The 16,559-nt window shown below is 44.9% G+C and overlaps 1 protein-coding gene across 3 annotated transcripts in view; it reads left to right on the forward strand.

Moving 5' to 3' along the window:
• The window catches only part of SGK2 (serum/glucocorticoid regulated kinase 2), a 459,518-nt gene that overhangs the window by 91,440 nt on the left and 351,519 nt on the right, over nt 1–16,559 (forward strand). The window contains exons 1-2 of one of the 3 annotated variants that reach the window (XM_086932253.1): nt 5,705–5,818; nt 6,241–6,310. Coding sequence is in view for 1 of the 3 variants with exons in the window: in XM_086932250.1 (XP_086788376.1) it covers nt 6,241–6,310 (70 nt within the window). In the remaining 2 variants the exon portion in view is untranslated. Of the gene's footprint in view, nt 1–5,704; nt 5,819–5,905; nt 6,096–6,240; nt 6,311–16,559 lie in introns of those variants that run through there. The other 2 variants (XM_086932252.1, XM_086932250.1) reach the window with 2 other exon arrangements.

Below are 16,559 nucleotides of genomic sequence, written 5' to 3' on the forward strand. Positions count from 1 at the left end.
TAAGTGGAAGACTGTGTAGTGCTTTGTGTAACTGAGTACAGGGGAGGGATTATATTTAGGGAAACTAAGTTTTGGAATTATTGGGCGATTTAACAAAGGTAGGCTTTGTGAGAAAACAAGGCTAGAACATCAGACTTGTAATTGAGACAGTGATAACACACAATTAAATGATGTATGCTCTATAATTTACTTTAAGGCCACTGTGGGTTTCTTGCAGCATTTCAGAGGGGGAGTTTGAGGTAAGGAAAGTAAAAGGAAATGATGGTACATTTTAAAGACGGATCTGTAATAAAAGAGGGGCAAACTATAAAATGTATGACTAGGCTGCTTTAAGTACAGTCGTACAAAATTGTAGACTATGACATTACATAATGAAATGTGCTTTATAGCATATGTACGCAAAGAACCCCAAAGGGGAACTTTAAATCAACTTGTTGATGTTGATTGACCTTGATAAAATGTGCTATTGTGCAAGGGTGCCACCATTTGTTTCAAAATAAAAAGCTTGTCTGAAGCACTGAGTGGAAGGAGACTGTGTTATGTAGTGGGTAAAGAAATAGTTTGGCGGCCATGGCTCTAAGAAAACTCTGCTCCTTCAGACTCTGGTTATGGAGGACCAAAGGGTGTTTTTTGAGCGCAGAACTGTCCCAAGATTCAAAGCTTTATTCTTTCTTGGGGGAGAGGTGGGATTTCAAGTCTTTTTATTGAGCATTAAAATCATAAGCAAGGAAAAATATGAGCGAACACACACGTTAGCCTATAGCATACGCCATTTAGGTGAATACATATAGGATTTATTTTTCCAGTTGTCTTTGGTTTTGTCCAGTGCCTAATTTGTAACAGAATGAGTGCCGGTGCTCAAAGCTCTGCTTCGGGGGTGCTGTTAAAAGTCGGCATACAGAATAGCAAGGCTGCAGTGTTTCATTTATCTCAGGCCTCTATACTCCACTACCAGACACTGCTGCCCTTTATCTCATTCTTGCCAGTTCCCTGCTTTCTCCCTTTTTGCATGTTTTTTTGGTCTTTCTCTTCCCCTTCTTTCCCGTTTGTGTTGGTCTCCCTCTTGCTCTCCATCAGTAGCTGATGAGTAAAAATAAGTGCCAGTCCCCAAAAATGCGGGCCACACTGGCAACCACTGGCTCAAATTAAGCACTGGTTTCGTATTGAGGATTGCTGTAGTCGATCTCTGTTTCAATCTTCTTTTTCCTGTGACCTGTGAGTCCTGTGTTCTAGTGTCTTCTCAATATGGGTTAGCCTCTTAGCATCGTGATATCCCCGGGATGAGTGTTGCGCTTTATAAGTAAATTAAAATTAAATTCATGCATGTGGGTGTTTTGAGAGGATGAGTTTGTAGAATGCTTTGTAAGGCAAATGGTAGAGCTGACTGATTTTGTAATTTGGTCAAGAGGCGAGATCAGTAAAAGTTAAGAATACTGTTGATGTTAAATGTGTTCCGCTGTCTTTAGGTAGCCGAGATCGGAGTTAGGGGAAGTGTTAGCTCTTATTATGGGAGGTATGATGATGGTAAAAGAGATGTGATTAATGGAGCCTGCAAGACAATTGTGGTCGGTCTATTCTTGTTTTTTTCTTCTGAATGCTACACCCTTCATTATTAAGCTGTAATTTTAGTCAACAATCAAGATAATATTGCGCCTAATAATGACATGATCAATGTGGCGAAGTTAACAGTGCATTGTAATGTTAGATCATTAAGTTGTTACCAACTTTTAATCTACAATGCTAATAACGTGGTGAACCCTATGGCTGATTCCACATTTGATGCAATGCTTCGTCATTGACCCCCAGAACCATGAGCGCCAGATGGCATAAGGGGAAGTGTGACCGGAAGATGCCTATCAAGACCCATAATGTCCATCATACATTTCTCTCTAAACTCCCCACCCCCCACCCCTACTCAGGGAACCTGAACAAGGCATGTGATGCATGCAAGTTGGGGGTAATCCACACTAACCCCAGGCTCCATGATCAAGGTGTTCTGGCTTTAATGCCTCAGCTGAATTCTGGTTTGAGCACCACATGGATATGCCACCTAGGATAGGGTGACCAGGTGTCCCATTCCGATATTTGCCAGGAAAATCCTGTTTTTTTCACCAGGTGTCCCCACAGATGCCAGCAAATTTAGCATGTCACAGTTTTCAGAAAAGGTTGTCTGAAAACAGAGGCACATTTTGTGTCCCAATGCAGTACTACTACTATGCAGCTCTTATCAGGAAGTAATGTAATTATCATGCATGATACTAGGTTTAAAAGTTGCACTTAATGTATTCCTTTGTGTCGTCATTCTGGGGCCCTCTGCAGATGTAACATTGTCGTCCTTCTATGTTTGCTTAGGTTTTTTTTTGGGGGGGGGGGTCACAAATCTGGTCACCTTAATCAGGGAAGCTTCAGTATGTTTGGAGTACAGTTTATACTAACATGAGTTTGGGGAAACAATCGAATTGCTTAATACAAGAAATAAGAAAACAACCTTTAAGTTCACTTGCATCGACGTGGAGTCTGTTGTGTGGGCGGGGCTGTTGCCACACCAGCCTGGCAAAGACGAGGAAGAAAGGAAGCAAAGGAGGTAAAAGATAACAGTTAAGAAAAAAATACAGACATTACTTTCATTTAGCTTCTTTTTGTAGCTTCGGTACTCCATCCAGAATATGATCAAAAAGTACATGTTCTTCAGTTGACTGCTTTTATAGAAGAGAATTGGTTCGGTGTTCATAGTTTAAAGCCATGATCATCAATGAGGGGTTCTGATGGCGGCCTCCATCACAAAACTGAAGGGCAATAGAGATGTTAATCTAACTAAAATCTAGTGGGGACATTGGTGCCTTCTTATTTCTCTGCCACCTGATCTCTGGGTCTATGTGCCCTGGCTTGGTGTAACATGGAAAAACAAGCTTTTGTTTCAAACGGGAAAATGTCTTTGGAAAGCAACAAGTAGGATGAGGTATTGTAGTGTCTGGTAGTCCGGTGTTAAACAAATTAACAAATCCAGTACTTTTGTGTTGAAGTCTTCCAGTAACCAGATCTGGTGAGTTAGTAAACCTGTTTTTATGTCGGTTTCAAAAGCATTTAATTAGGTTACAGTTCTATATATATTTTTAACAGCTGCTTTTTGCAATTACTCTCTACATCTTGAGACAAATGTATGGAGAGTTACTGCCTCACACCCAGAAACTGTATGAAGCCTTTTTGGATCTGGCTTTTCTGCAGGGTCACCCAGATTTTTACCTTCCTTACCTTCCCTTGCTTAACCTGTTTTGGCTTTTTAGGACTCTGCCACTTTCGTTGCTGACTAATGGTTAGGTTAAGGGCTTGTGCGGTCTCCCTTAAGCATTGTAAAACTAACCTACATCTGATTATTGTATTTAATTGACTTGTAAATTCCTGTAAATGATACCACCTATATCCAGGGTCTGTAAATGTAACACTAGTAGTGGGCAGCAACACTCATTGTGCCAGCCACTGTAAAACATGGCTCAGGCTTCCACATCAGCCTGTAGTGCATTTTTAAACTTAATATCAACCTGTCAAAATAAACCTTTGCCAACCCTAAACCTTCATTTTTAATACTCATAAGTTACCCTTAAGGTAGGCTCTAAAGACTCATAGGGTAAGGTGCTTTGTCTTTAAAAAGTAGGACATGTGTGTTAAGTTGTACTGTCCTGGCAGTGAAAGACTCCTAAAGTTGTTTTTCTCTTTGTGAGACCTTACCCTCCCAAAGCTTAACACTGGGTTGCCTTAGTCACATTTAATAAGTTCTAACTTCAGATTGGGAGCAGATTGAGATGTACTGCTTACACTCAAATTAATTGTAATTTAAAATCCCCTTTAATGGTGAAGTCGAATTTGAAGTTAGTTTTGAAAATGCCACTTTTAGTAATTGCCATTGTTTTGTCCAAACCAAATGTGCCTTTCTGGTAGTGTCCGGAGTCGTCACATGACTGTGAATGGCTCTTCTGTTAAGGCTTGTGTTTTGCTTCCAGACAGTGAGAAAATGGGACCTGGATGTAGCTGAGAGTATTTTCTGTCAACACACACACACACACACAATCTTTCTCACACTCTCAAACACGCTCTGTCTCACACACTCTCATACACTCTCACACACAGTCACTCTCTCCCACACAGTCACTCTCTCCCACACACTCTCTCAAACTTCCTCACTCTCTCGCACACCCCCACACTCATACACACACGCACTAATACACCCTCCCCTAGGCTTCTAGCTCCCAATCCTGGACCGCAGCAGAGGGGGGGGTCAGACCGGTGTAGGAGGAAGAGTATGGAGTGCTGGACGGCTCTGAGCTGCAGACGGCGCACAGCAGAGTCTCCACGCTTTGGGTTTAGTGGGGGCCAGTGAAATGGGAGATGGCAGGAGTTGGTCTGCCGGCAGTGACTTGGTCTGCATTTTTGTTACATACTCTGTTCCAGACTTAATCATTTTGTAGAAACTTTACGAAAGCATTAAAAAGTCTACTTGATTTAATGCAAGCACTGGCAAAGTCTTATCTGAAAATGCATGCCAGATCATTTGGTTATGCTAATTATTTTTCTACTTTGTGGACCCACTGAGCCTACTTGTCAACTCACCTGCATTTACTTCTATTATCCCCCAACCCTCAAACAAAATGCCTAAAAAGACTTCAAGAATGTCCAGGTTTTTCCAAACCTATATTGCCTTGTTATATAGCGTTAATTCTCCATGAGTCTTAATTTAATCGCCCTCTTAAATGACTGACACGTCCCACAGCTTAGTCCACATATTAACAGGTATGACCATGTATCCTTGAATCAATCAATCAATACATTTATAGAGCGCGCTACTCACCAGTGAGGGTCTCAAGGCGCTGTAGGGAGGGGAGGGTGCCGCTATTGCTCGAATAACCAGGTCTTGAGGTGTTTCCTGAAGGTGAGATGGTCCTGGGTCAGTCGTAGGTGTGCGGGGAGGGAGTTTGTGTCTTGGCTGCCAGGTAGGAGAACTATCTTCCTCCGGTGGTGGTTCTGCGAATTCGTGGGACGGTGGCGAAGGCGAGGCTGGTTGAGTGGAGCTGGCGTGTGGGGGTGTAGAACGAGAGGCGATTGTTGAGGTATTGAACTGCCCAACAAACTAACTGGAGACCATTATGATCTATAGAGAAGGGACAGCCAGGCAAGGAATACAAAAATACTGCCCATTTGTTTGTTTTGATATTGTAGAACGGCCAGCTGCTGTTAGGTGAAAAAAAAATGGTGTAAAATTGCCAGGGATTAAAATTTAACATGGTGATAATTAATCTGTTTGATCTAATCATTCTGAAACAATTGCGACAGCTCTTGCATACTTCCTAAATGATTTAGTTGTGTTTTGCTTTTTGGTATTGTTTTAGAAAGGTAAAAATACCAAATGTCACTGCTTGTTCTTGATATTTTTACCTGCTTGGCTTAAAAATACAGGCTAGACAGACTACTTATTAAAACTGGTGGCAAGCTTAGCAGTGCCTGGGCGGCCAACGTCTACTCTACCAATGTTTGTGAATAGTTTTTGTAAAACTGTAGAAGGGGACTTCTTTCCTTGTGTTACTGCACATTGTGCAAGAGCTGAATGCAGTCACCACAGAGGGACAGTGGCGGAAGTGGGATGGTCCTTGGCTGTGCCCCTCCTTGTATGCTATGGTGGCAGATCGTTAATGGGAATTGCACACTTTCAGAGCGACGGGTGAAAAGATCTGCTGAAAGCAGACTTGCGTGTATTATACAACGTTGTTCAAATCAAAAACTCTTGGCTAACGCCAGAGTCTAACGAGAAAGGAATTAACTTGGAAGGGTGAGGCACCGAATGGAGGTACTTCTTCCTCCCACAGTATTTGCATTTCTCGGGTCACACCGCAAACGTATTTAGTGCTTTCACTCCAGTGCTCAGTCTGTCCACTCTCCAGACACCGGCGAATGTGTGCGTCTGGTGGAAACCGTGCTGCGTTATAATGTCGCCTTTTAGCCTGATATTCTCTCACGCAGAGGGCGCCTGTCTTTCCAGGGGGAGGGTCCCCTATGTGCGCACAAGCTGAGCACTGTATCTCCCCTGCCCATCGCCAGCGTCCCAGGTGAAGGCCGAGGTGTTGGGTTTCAAAGGACAGGGAGGGAGAGGGAAAGAAAACTGCCTGTGCATCAGAAAAGGAAGGAGTTCAAAGTGTGCCCTCAGTGCCTGCTGCTGCCTCTTCTTGAAAGGCGTCTCTTTTTCTCCCTCAGAATACCTGAAGCGGGGGCGAGAGAAGCTATCACAGAAGGCGAAGAAGCCTGGCTCCAAGCTCTGCACTTAGTAAGTATGAAAACTAAGAACGGAAAGTGAGTCGGGAAATGCTTTAAATCAGCAAGAGCGGTCGGACAGTAGCTGCACTAAGGTGATCTGAGAGGGAGGTGAGCCAGCACTGCTCAGCAGGGCTGCAGTGCTTTGAATGGGAGATGACATGCACTTCCAGGGGCAACCCGGTGCTGTGGGAGGGGGTGGTTACAAAACTTTGCACTGGTATGTGCACCTTTGCACCGGTCATGTCTCGGCAGAGTTCGTCCTATATGCACATTTTGTTTGTGTAAATACAAATTTAGTTTGTGTAAAGCAAGAAGCAATTTTCAAGGGTTTCGGTACATGTAAAAGCCAGTTTGTATTGTATTGTATTGTAATTGCATTTATATAGCGCTTACTCCCCCTGACGAGGCGTCCAAGCGCTTTTTCGGCGAGTAGCACGCTACTCCGGGACCCATAGAGGATTAATGTTAAATTAGTATAGTGAAACATGCAAGTACTTTTTAAGTAGTGTATAGGTTAGTCAATTATTTGGATTTGGAATGATAGCAGAAGGATAGAGGAGGAAAAAAGGTTTGTATTTATATAGCGCTTGTTACCCCTGATGGAGTGTTGAAGCACGCTACTCTGGAAGCCCATAAAGGATTAGTGGTGAATTAGTATGGTGAAATATGAAAGTAATTTCAGTGGTGGATATTAGTCAGTTATTTGGAGTGAGAAGGATAGTGGAGGGTTAAAAGGGGAAGAAAGGTTTGCATTCATATAGCACTAGTTACACCTGATGGATGTCGAAGAGCTTTTCTGGCGAGTAGCACGCCACTCCGGAACCCATAAAGGATTTGTGTTGGAAATTAGTATAGTAAAATATGAATTAATTTGAGTAGTGGATATGTTAATCAGTTATTTGGGTAGAGAAGGGTAGGTGGCGGGATAGTGACGGGAAAGAGGTTTGTATTTATATAGCGTTTGCTACCCCTGATGGGGTTTTGAAGCGCAAGAAGCACGCTACTCTGGAACCCAGCAGGATTAGTGTTGAATTAGTATGATGAAACATGAAAGTAATTTTAGTGGTGGATATGTTAGTCAGTTATTTGGATTGAGAAGGGTTGGGGAGGGGTAGAAAAGAGGGAAGAGTTTAGCAAGGTTTGTTTTGGGGGATCGGTATAGTAAAAGAGGTGCAGATGATGCACGAAGGGGTAGTGTAGGAGAGTCTAGAAAGGGTCATTTTGGGGATCATAGTGGTATGGGGGTTGGGATAAATGAGTGCATGTAGAGGATATATTTATAGATGTATAGGATGAGAGATAGGGTAGTGCACTGGAAAGAGTAGTAGAAAGAAGTTTGAGATGAGTCAGAAGGTTGGGCTAGAAGATATATTGAGCGAAGTATAGGCTTAGAAATAGGGAAGTGCATTGGAAATGCTAAATTAGAAGAAAGAGATAAATATATTGATCCATGAGTACATTGAAAGTATATAGATCCATAATGGAGGTTTTGTATATTGGGCAGCATTTCTGGCCCTGGTCAGTCTCGAACAGGCTAAAACAGGCTGGTACATTAATCTGTGCATAGTGTTGTGCGTGATGCACATTTGGTGTGAGTGTGTTGCTCTGTTTGTGGATGGTGTGGGCTGGGTATTGCTAACTGAGAAAAAGGGCAGCATTTCTGGCCCTAGTCCCGACCAGTTTTGAACAGGCTCAAACAAGAAACTGCCCTTGTCCTCTCTGCACTTAACAGGCTCAAACAGGAAACTGCCCTGGTCTTCTCTGCCCTTAGCCTCAACGCCCGGGCTGAGACGCCCTAGGCCTGGCCTTTTTTATAGCCCTAGTAATTGGGTGACCCCTTCAGCCAATGGGAACCCTAGCCCTAACACTATCCAATCACAACACTAGCCCTGAAATCTAGAACCAATAGGAGACCAGGACCTTACAGCCAATCTCAGCCCAAGTCTAAGCACCCAATCAGTTCAAAAACCCCGATCTCTACGTCCAATAAAGGCCCTAGCCCTACCAGTAGTCCCAAAACAAGTCCATGCAACAAATGGCACAGGTAGCCCTAGTTCCTACTTTCAATAGAAAGCCTAACCCTACTCTAAGTCCCACACCTAGTCCAGCAACCAATCACACCAGAAGCCCTAATCGCTACTTCAAATTAAAGGTCTAACCCTAGCCCTAGTCCCACCCTACTCCGAACAACAACCAATAACATAGGAAGCCCTAGTCCCTACTTCCAATAGAAATCCTAACCCTAGCCCCAACCCTACAATGATTGAATCACAGACCCAGAAAACAATCAGAACCCTCAAATACCCAACCAATGAGGACATTAACCCTAATCTAATAGAAACACCAGATACAACCACCAATTAGTGTAGACATGTACCAACCACTAGCAGACCATATAAGGTCCCAGCGACCTCAGACAAGGTTTGCTGGCCAGGGAGTTGGAAGCTGCTTTTCCTGTTCAGAATCTCCTAGGAGACAGACCGACTCAAACCACACTTTGGACTTCAGCAGGTAAGGGCCCCACTAACTTGAAATCTAACAATACTGTTTGACTAAAGCTTTACTCCCCCACCGCTGGCCAAAAAACGAAGTGCATAGGCCCGAGTAAAACAGTTTAAACAGCTCACAGAAGCACCCTCTGATGTAGAAAAATCCCTGTTGCTGGGAGGGGGGGGGGGGGGGGGGGGATCAGGGGGCTGGTTTCACTGGCTTGGGAACACAAAACGGTGGCTGGGAGTGCACTGTTTTAACATGCAGGTCTTAGCACAGAGCAAAGGAGAAATTTGGAGGGAAAACAGAATTGTCACCAAGGAATGAGAGGGTCAAACTACAGAGGTTGGACTGCAAATCCCACAATTCAACACACTAAATGGAGGCAATCATGGGCAGGGAAAACCACAAATTTGTCCAAAACGTAAGGATTCAGGAGGTGTGTTTGTGTTGATGAACCTGCAAAGCTGGACGACCGATTTCCTGTCAATGTTTCCACACTGTCCTAGGAAAGGATCTCATTGGGTGGTCCAGGGGTGAAGAGAGTAGTCTTTGAACCTTCCTCACCCATGCATCAAGCCCACCCTGATTTAGAAAGTCAGTAAGCTAGTTCAGTGGTTTTATTGCCTGCTACTCAGATCTCTTGTAACATGCAGGAAAGGAGTTCTAATCCTATCGCCACCTAATCACCCTTTTTAGGTCTAGTATGAGAGCGCTTACATGCGCTGACTGGGAGTGTATTGTTCTTAAAAAGAAAACCAATAGTTAAAGGCCTAGAGCCCACACTTACTTACCATTGGTTGCCTTGAAAGTCACTAATTTCCTGGCACCTTAATCTCATTTGTCCAGTTTCTTTAAGGCATCTACCTCCTGGTTTCACTTTCTCCTACTTTGCCTTCGTGGGTTCGTCCATATCTTGGAGCATGGCCCAACTACAGCTTCTTGCGGCCAGTGGCCTTCCACTGGCTACACACTTCCGAAAGTTTTCTAGCACTATATACAAATGTATGTGTTTTCAGTCAGTCTCCTCTGCGTCGTCATGCTATCACCATCCCATGTAGTTCACTGCCCCTCTGACCCCTTCCGCATTGTTTGCTGTCCCCTCCTTGCTCGCCCGTTTTAATGCCCGTGTAGAAATTATCGGAGTTCTAAATTCTACGCTATGGGATTTGACTTTTTGTCGCAACGCACACAAGATGTCAGGGCAGTAATTGCCTGAACTCATTGCACTGCAAGCAAAGGTTGGCTGATACGTGATGGTAACCTGAAAACTCTGCAACCCACATTAAACAAGGATGCATTCAGATTCCAATAAATTGACTTTCATAAAGTGGTTACTAGCAGTTCTATGCAAGCAATGATTCTTCAAATGCGTTCTAGTAAATCCTGAACAGTCTTTGAATATGTTACTTTCTGTACTGACCTTTTATCAAATAATTTACAACTTAACATCAAGGACATGGGGAGCTCCTCAACAAAATAGTAATTTAAAAAATCCTCAGCATAAGATCAACTTTTTGTTCATTAATGTACAAAATGTCGACATAGTTATTATGACGAGATAATCCGATTTCGGCTCCTGTTTCTTTTACCTCCCATAAAAAGAAACTATGCTGTAGCATTATGGTGCTAAACGGCCTCGCCTGCAGCAGGGCTCCCTCCAATGCTGGAGCACTTGTCGGACCAATTGTTTAATTGACCACTGCTCCTCAGATGTGGCTGCAAATGCTACCTCTGCTTTCCAATCAAAAACGCAGCAGGGGCCCATTCAACTTAAAATGGCCCATGTTTTCCTTGGCACCTCTCTCAGCAGATCATTTCAGATTGACATCCACAGCATTCGTGTATTCTTCTTTTTCCTTTGTTAAATATTTCACAGTGACAAGATTTTTTTATTAGTGATAAAAAGTGTAAAGTTAAGTGTGAAAAGATCGAAGTCAAGTCAGTGAAATTTTTTAAATGTTTCTTTAGCATCCATGTACTATGTTAAGTGTTGCATTATGTGATGTTATCGAGATTAAAACAATTTGCCACAAGAACCTTTTGAAGATAATAATTTTGATGAAACATAGAAACATGTGAGTAATAAAAAAACAATTTTTGCCTGATCCCACGTCAACACCAAAAAGGCCAAGATTATGAAGCAGCGAGGCGTATACGAATATTTTTTTCCCCAGGTGTTTGCATTAGAAAGGATCATTTCATGGGTCTGGCATACCAAAAAGTTGAAAAATGTTAACACTGTCACTTACAATAGAGGCAATGTCAGTTCCCAAAATGATGAAAAGCAGCCTAGGAATACATGTATTTAAATGACCTGAATGGATCGAAGGCACTGACAATGTTTAGAAGACAAGGAAAGCAGGCACAGGACAGTACTTTAGTTGCCCAGCATCACAAGATGCATTCCATGTGGAAGCAGAGATTCGAACCCACACCCTAGGCGCTGGTTACCCTTATGAGCGCTTCTGCTAATGGATAAGAGCATATTAACTCCTGCACTTTGCCCACTCCAGCATTCCTCCAGATCATTATTACTTGCATCACAAATATATGAGGCATGGGCTACATTTGTGATTGTCGGTCACAGTTTATTTAGCATGCATGATGACTGGCACAGGGTCATAAACCATTTCACAGGGTCTGTCATAAAGCACACCCTGCCATAAATCAATCCCTGCTTAGACATAAATGTCATAAATCATTTCTCTCATAATCATTACTAACCAATCATTATCCAGTATTATGGGTATCTTTCATAGATTCACATGCCTGAATCATTCCCCGTCGTCGGGGTGGGAGTCCCCGGTACATAACCATAGTAATGTCATATAGACATATACATACTAATAGGCCAGAGGCCTCACATTAGTAACCTATCTAAGTACTTTTGTAAAAAGGACCAAACTTTGGCCAGGAGCAAATCAGCTACTACCACCCTCTAGAACCTTCCTGGAAGGAGCCCTAGTCCTTCAGATTTTCTACCGCACGTCGTGCTAAGGGAGTCTCCACTGACCTCTGCTCAGCTTTCTGGTATTTCTGGATTTATTCCATATTTTTTTCACAGAACTTATTCTTGTGGAGGAGTACTTCAGTCTGCCATGTCTGACACTCCTAAACAAGCATTTACAATGCAACGGTCTCGCCTTTGCAAAAGCTAGAGCTATTGGCATTGTAAATGACAACATTTTTATTTGTGTTGGTTTTGAAACATAAATAAATAGCATTGTCATTTACAATGCCAATAGCTTAATCCCTCGCAAATGCGAGACCTATTGCATTTGCACCCACACACAGAGCCACATGCACCCACACACACAGAGCCACACACACACAGAACCCCACACACAGACATAACCCCACACACAGACTGAACCCCACACAGACAGACAGACTGAACCCCACACAGACAGACATACAGAACCCCCCACACACAGACAGAACCCCACACACACAGACAGGACCCCACACACACAGACAGAACCCCCCCCACACACAGACACACACAGACAGAACCCCCCACACACACACACAGACAGAACCCCCCCCCCCACACACACAGACAGAACCCCCCCCCCACACACACACACACACACTAACAGACCGCGACCTTTCTTGTCATCCAGAGCAGAAATCTTGACTCTTACCATAGCTGTTCTCTACTCTCTGAGTACATATACTCACTCACCCGTGCAGGTGGGGCTATTAAATAGCTGTGCCTTCTGCAACATATACGGACACGTTGATGTATAAGACAACTGACCGATACAGCCGAGAAACATTCAAATGAAGCCATTTGATGGGTGAGTCATTGAGGGATCTGGTGGGGGCTGTTAGATTAAATAAATGTAAATGAAAATGACGCACATTAGGAGCTGGCAGCGGTCAGTAGCAGTGTTTTGCAGCAATGGTCCCTGCGGGAGTGTGCCAGGCAAAAAAAGAAGGGGGGAGGCTACGGACGCACCACTGGGAAGGGTTTTTAAAGTATGTCCCGGCACCGTCAACTCAAAATTAATTTACTCCATATAGTTCACTGAAGCTACCATTTTCTTTCCGTTTCTAGTGTTCTATCCCTTTTGTAACTTAAACATTTTTTCCAAGATTATTTTTTTTGTTTTCATTGCAGCTTTATTAGGCTCATGAGTTAATTTATCTCTTTAAGGACAATACATTTTTCAACTGAACACTTTGTTGCATATTCTTTAGTCGGTGCTGTTTTCTTTGTATCGTTACTTTAGGTAGGGCTTCCTGTTACTTTATTCGTTTTACATCTATTTACTGCAGTTCTACCATTTTACAGTTATGCCTTCATGTGAAGTCCTCAATGTCAAAGGTTGTGTCATCAACATGCAAATTATTTCTCATGACTAAGAATTTAGCCAACTTGAGAGTTCTGTGCTACTCTGTGCAATGCTGGGATGAAGAGAAGTGTGTCCAGCTACACTCCGGGCAGCGTGGGCATGACTAATGTGCCCGACTTCTGGATGGGAGGGGAGGGGCAGGAAGTGAGGACTGAGACATTTCAGAGGGGAGTATTAGATGTGCGCTTGGAGGGTGTGGCCGAGGAGTGTGACCCGCAGTAGGCCACGCCCACGTCTGTTTCATAATACCATATCGTGGCTCTACTGCTGTCACCCGAAGAAACAAACATGTAGTAATGGAGGTTGTCGAACGTATCCCGGAGATTCCCACCAGGTTTCAGGTACTTACCTGGGGGTCTTTCGGCCAGGATGCGGCTCCAGACCAGCCTGCTGTCCGTCAGTTGTACGTCGCAGCTTTGCTTGCCCACAGAAAATATCCTGCGAAGCAGAACCTGCTAACCCCCGCCACTGTCCTTCCTGTCGGCTGCATCCCGGGGTGCGCCCGGACCACTGACCAAGAAGCATTCCATCCACAACTTGTCTTCTTCTCATGCGCCTCAGGAGCTTCTTCTGGGCTTATTTCCCAGGCCTGGATCTTCCCGCTGCGTGCAGGGGTGTGCAAGGTCCTGTGTGACATTTATAGGGGGGCGAGAAAGTTTTTGCCTAGGTGCGCGCCGCCTCGGTTGCTAGAGTAACGGGTTTTGCATACTCCTTAGGGCTAGACTTCCGCGAGTGGGTGGGGCTTTCGCGTCGCCGGCCGCCATGTTCGTGCTTCTCAGTGGTATGGGAGGAGACTGTAACTATAGAGGCACTTCTGTTTCATTAACGAAGTCTCTTTGTATTTTCCTGCGAGCTTTTGTATTTTATGTTTATACACCAGTGTGTGCCTACTAATAATCTGCGTGTGTTGGTTTTGAATACTCCGGATGCCACAAAAGGGTTAATTTTCAAATACATTTTAAAGACTTCCCCTAATTTGAAACCGCACAAAACCACTTCAAATATTAAGTGACCATTGTCGATGCAGTCGTACAGAGGAGTTAAGAAGTTGAAACAAGCACTCACCCGAGGACGATTTCTGGACGATTTCTTCCGGCGGTCGGGGCAAATGAGTAAACGCCTACCTCCGAATGACGGAGAGAAAAGGGGCGGGACTTAAAAAAAGACCCAGAAACGCCCACGAATCGCGTCGTGACGGGGGAAAGAGTGATTGAAAACCATCTCTTCCAATGGCTAGCCTCCATTTGTGGAGCTTGCCAATGGAAGAGAGAGGCGGGTTAAAGTCCTCTACTGAAGCTCAAAAGATTTCGCCTGCGCTAACACTGCTGCGCAGTGGACGCCAGGCGAAACCTATAAAGGGCTCTTTAGACCCTGTGCTTCATGCAGCAAGTTGAGACTACATGTGGATGACAGGCATGAAGACTGCCTACTGTCTCTATCCTGAGCACTCTGCGAAGGATTGCAAAGTCTGCTGCACTTTCTCTGCCAAGACCCTGAAGGACAGAGAGGGGCTCCTGCTTTTATGGCTCAAGAGACTTAAAGAGAAGGATCAGACAGTCTCTTCAGGTGAGAGCGAGTGTTCCTTTAGGAGCTCACACTCCTCCTTCAAAAGGCCCAGACCGTCATCTCCAGACCGGTCTGCAAAGCCACCTCAAAAGAAGACGCTAAAGTCTTCAGAGGTTCGTCCACAGGCCATGGCAGGGAAGAGTTCTCTTCAGGATGCCACCTTCAAGAAGCCTTTGCTGGTAACTCCGGCCATGTCTGTGACGACGTCAACAGCAACTATATCTACGTCGACGGCATCGTCCTTCTCCGCCACGACGACTACCACTGCATCGTCATCGACGGGTAGGTCTATTATATCTGTCATTGCTATTAAAAAATCGTCAACGCCGCCGTCGGCGACCTCTAACACGTCGACGAAAGCAAAGTCATCGTCGTCGACGAGAGTCACATCAGCTTCGACGACATCCTCATCGACGGCATCTAAGGCACCATCGTCGACGAAGCCATCGACTAAGCCATCGAAGTCGACACAAGCGTCGACGAAGCCATCAACACCGGCGTCGACTAAGCCGATGTCGACGCGATCGTCGACAAAGCCATCGACGACAGGTCCAGCGCCGACACTGCCGTTGACGAAGAAACAACCGTCGACGCTGCCGTCGACAGCATAGTCGTCGATGAAGACAAGAGACATCTGCTATGGCGGTAGACGCTCCACCGTCGACGACCACCCCGTTGACGGACTCGTCGACGACAGAGTCTCCTACGCTGAAGTACTCTTACACACACTACAGACTGACAACGAGTACTGTAACGCCGGAATTGTCGCCTAGCAGAGTCCAGCCACTGCCACCGGGCCCATCTGCTGGACACGGAGGATTCTGATGACGGTTCAATGTTCCAAACTGCGACAAGTCCATCAGAACTCCACGTTAAGGTCCATGAAAGCTCAGACCTTCATCCAGACCTGGGTCAGGATGAAGGGCGATATCAGGAGGAATGTCAAATTACTCTGCCTCCTTCACAACCTATGATGTGCCTCCCAGCATCAATAGTGACGGACCTGCAATTTCTCATAGCGTACTACAAGCAACGGTTTCCGCCCACTCCGCCTCCTCCAGTAAAGCAACCTACACCTGTGATACCTCACCAACTTCCTCGCCCTAGACCACCTCCACTGGTCATTCGTCAAGATCCTGTCACTTTAACACATCTACCTTCTTCTGATGAAGAAGAGGAAGAAGTAGAAGAAGAGGAGGGACAGCAGGAGGAAGGAGAAATACAGGACGATGAATGGAATAACTATGTCATTCAGGATCCGGCATCCCCTGACCAGGCACAGGCGGATTCACCCCCAGAGGGATATCGGGGGGGGGGGGTTCATAATATTGTGGAAAGGGCTGCGGCAAGATTTAAAATCCAAATGACCACTCAAACCCAGGATTGCTTCCTGTATGACTTTAAAGAGCCATTCAAGAAGACTGTGCGATCCATCCCTATTATTGATTACATCTGGAATCAGGGGGTAAAGATAATGAATAACCCCCCATCTCTGCTTCCAGTTCCGCCCAGGCTCAACAAGAAATATAAGGCACCAGACACGGCTCCGGCATGCCTTATAGGCCAAACGAAACCGGACTCTGTTATTACGCAGGCTGTACAGCGTAAATCTAGTAATCCGTCGGCCGTGCTGACTGCGCCACCAGATCAGGAAGGCCGTAAACTTGATAATATTGGTAAAAAGTTTTCGTCCATGTCGGCCCTTTCTATCCGGGCGGCAAACTCACTGGCCCTCAATAGGACGATACAATCACCAGATGTGGGCAGATATTGCCCCATATTTAGGAGCAATACCAGAAGAACAAAAAGAAGAGGCAAAGAAGATACTCCTTGAGGGCGAGC

Source organism: Lissotriton vulgaris, chromosome 7 (assembly GCF_964263255.1).
Source record: "Lissotriton vulgaris chromosome 7, aLisVul1.2, whole genome shotgun sequence".
Lineage (NCBI taxonomy): Eukaryota > Metazoa > Chordata > Amphibia > Caudata > Salamandridae > Lissotriton > Lissotriton vulgaris.